The sequence below is a fragment of the Corvus brachyrhynchos genome, unplaced genomic scaffold (genome assembly GCF_000691975.1).
Source record: "Corvus brachyrhynchos isolate BGI_N302 unplaced genomic scaffold, ASM69197v1 scaffold115, whole genome shotgun sequence".
NCBI classification, from domain to species: Eukaryota; Metazoa; Chordata; class Aves; order Passeriformes; family Corvidae; genus Corvus; species Corvus brachyrhynchos.
Genome location: NW_008239553.1, coordinates 20,863,765 through 20,867,026, shown reverse-complemented (window position 1 = coordinate 20,867,026; position 3,262 = coordinate 20,863,765). Strand labels below are relative to the sequence as shown.

The 3,262-nt window shown below is 43.2% G+C and overlaps 1 protein-coding gene across 1 annotated transcript in view; it reads left to right on the top strand.

Annotated features, from left to right (window-relative positions):
- Nucleotides 1–2,742: 2,742 nt before the first annotated feature.
- Nucleotides 2,743–3,262, top strand: part of SNX6 (sorting nexin 6) — a 30,551-nt gene continuing 30,031 nt past the window's right edge. Inside the window, exons 1-2 of the mRNA XM_017741638.1 lie at nt 2,743–2,759; nt 3,103–3,241. Coding sequence (XP_017597127.1) covers nt 2,743–2,759; nt 3,103–3,241 — 156 coding nt within the window. The remainder of the gene's footprint in view (nt 2,760–3,102; nt 3,242–3,262) is intronic.

The window sequence follows — 3,262 nt, the reverse complement described above, 5'->3', positions numbered from 1 at the left end:
CACAGAATGTAATTATCTGCTCTGTCACAAAAAAGAAAAAAAGCACCACCATAAAGCTTTAATGATATGGTCCTTAATGCAGTTTCAGTTAGCATCGGTAAAGAAAATCTTAAGTAAATATGTAAGGGAATGAAGTATTTTCATCTCAAAGACAAAACAAAAGGAGGAATCAATCTGTTACTGAGATACAAGAAAGCTGGTCCTTAGGACCACAGTTTGACTGCAAGGTGCCGTATTTGAGCTTCACATGAACAATACTTGAGGTAGTTTGAAGGAAACTTTGAGTAATTAGGTTTAGAGAGGGAAGTCGAGAAACATCTCAAAAAAGAAAAAAGTGCATGAAAAATAGTTCCTCACACTTAAAAAAAAAAAAAATGTTTCAGCTAATGAAATACCAGAACTACAGTTCCTGCCTATATCAAACTCTTGCATCCATTGAATCACTCCATGATGAGTCATCCAGTACCGATAGTACTGTATGACATGATGCCATGGAGTGAGAAGCCTTTAGATCTCCCCAGTGATCCTCTGATAAAAGCCAAATATTTCTTAAATTCTATGGCTTCTGATTTCCCAGGGGTAACACTCTCAGACACAAAGGAAATGTTATTGGTTGGATAAACCTCGGCCGAAAAGAATTCCGAAAAATATGGATATAGCACCATCTACTGACACTATGGGTCTTTGCAGGTGGATGTTTTTTAAAAATCCTAAGACCTACGGGTTACAATAGCGCAGCAGCGTTCCCGTAACTGACAAGGGATCGGTTCCTCTTTCTATTTACAGCTCTGTAAACTCAAGATAATGCTGATCCTTGCCTCAAGGGTTTAGCAGCTGAAAATGAGACTGAGAAAACACGGTATATGAATAGAAAAAAATGAGGAAAAAAGGGAGGGAAAATGGTACCAAAAATGAGTAGCTGAGTGAGTCAAAATGTGTTCTGGAGCAAAAGTAGGATGTTGCTAGCAAAAGGAATAATTTCTCAAGATGTCATTTGAAAGCCCCAAGACTCTCCTTTATTTTGGTTTTGAAGTGCATTCTCCTTTGGGCCATTCATATAGTTTATCAGAGTCAGTGCAACTCACTGTTAAAAGAGTTTTCCCCTCCTTTATCCCATGTAATTTTTCTGCTGGTGAGACAGGCTGACAGGAATAGGGGCCTGCTTGAAGACCAGAGCTGGTGTAGACAACCAGGTGTGTGGAGGAGGGCAGGCATGCAGTCGTACCGAAGCGCTGTCAGATTGCCTCAGTTACAACTTGTAATTTCATTCTTCCTCAGTTATATTTAGTTCATTGACTTGATTTATTATTGCTATGTAGACATAGAAAAGAGTGTGCAAACAGCCAAAATGGAAACTCGTTAGGTGGGGTGAGCTCCATTGTCAAAGAAAACCGATCCTGGAGCTGCAGAGCAGGTTTATTGGGTCTTGACAGAAGAGCAGTGAGAAGAAGTTCGTCTCCTGCCAGAATGCTCTTCTCCCACCTCCTAGCCAGAGTGAAACCATGGCATATATGATCTGTCTCAGCTGCTGAAGCAGAAACAGCCACAACATGCATTACTCTGCCAGCGGGGAGGAGCATGGAGAGAAAAGTAGGGCAAGACATGGACCTGGGATAAGTTGATCAGGGCAGGACAAAAGATTAATACTTTTGCTATCAACTTTTGGTATCAACTTTTAGAACCATAGCACTGCTGCTGTTTTGGAATATCATAGAATCACAGAATCACAGAATGGTCTGGGTTGGAAGGGACCTTAAAGATCACCTAGTTTGAAAGCCCCTGCTGTGGACAGGGACACTTTTCACTAGACCAGGTCCTTCATGAGTCTCTGTGCCATCCAAAACATGACCAGACTGCTCCCAGAATCACACTGGAAAGCTATATAACCTTATATTTTTGTAAATGCAACTGAGATGGTTATCCTGCTAGATTGATTCATACCAGTCAGCTGATCTACTTAGCACTCCCCCATAAGAAAAAATCGTGTCATTATTCCTTGTGAAGCACTTCCTCAATTGTTTGACCTGGATTCTTTGGACCTAATAAAATGTATCAGCAGTAAATAATAAATATTAAAAAAGCAAACTCAATCTGTGACCAATGTTTTTTTCCATAAAAACAGATGTTTGCTGAGTGGAATGGTATATGACACTGAACCCAGACTGTGCACAGAACAGGATGCTAATGCAGGTGAACTCCCAAAAATCAGTTTCCTGTGGGACTTTTCCTTTACCCCTTCAGCATGACAAAGTTGGTGTTTAACCAGAGGTCACATACTCTTTTCTCTGTACCTCATAAAATATTTTTATTTCTCTCGAACTCAGTAGTAAGTCAGTATTTTGGAAGATGTTGCACATGTCTGTATCAAAACAGAAACAGGCTGCATACATGAAAATTGTTTAAAGAACAGCTTTTAAAATTATTTACAAAATGCATACTCAAATACCTTTCTCCATACTAAGAACAATTTCCAAGAAACGATTTCCTTTTCTGAATTCCAAAGCACACCTCTAAACAGTAGAGAGTTCAGAAACCATTATCTTCACTTGTCTTGAGGCTACACGAACACCATTTCCCAAGGTGCAGTTTCCTGATGAGCTTAATTCCACCTAAATATTTGGTGCTGCTGTGGCAGGCGGAGTTCCTGTCCCACTAGTGCTCGTGTAACTAACTATGGACTTGGCTAGGGAGCCAGCTGGGATGGAAACTACGAATTTGTTGCACGATTAATTTGCAGGTCGGATGGTGCCCTCCTCCGTGTGAGTGCAGGCCCACGGGAGTGCTGATGTCCACACCTGCCCGCATCCCTCGGCAACACCGAGACCGCAGTATGCTGATCATGAAGCCCCACCCTGAGGCTGTTTCTTGGCCGTTCTAGCTCTGATTCACACAAAATTGCAGTCTCGGGCATGGACTCCCCCCACGCTTACATCCGGTTTAGTGTGCGGATGCTGACCTTCTCCACTATCATTAGACAAATCGGCATTTAAAGGCTCCGTTCCTTACTGTGAAATAGGCAGATGTCAATCTTAAATCACGTAACTGCCCATAGATCAAAGCCATATTATAAGCCTCTTAATTTCTCGCGCTCTCACTGCACAGTTTCACACTCAGGTTTGCACAAACGTGCGAAGCCCATCTCCCGCACGAACGCCGGGAAGCAGCGCAGGACAGCGCGGCGGCCCTGGCCGGCGGACGGAGCGGCGGGGCACGGCGCTGCCCGCTGGGCACACCCCCGGAGGCTCGGCGTGCTGCTCTCGCC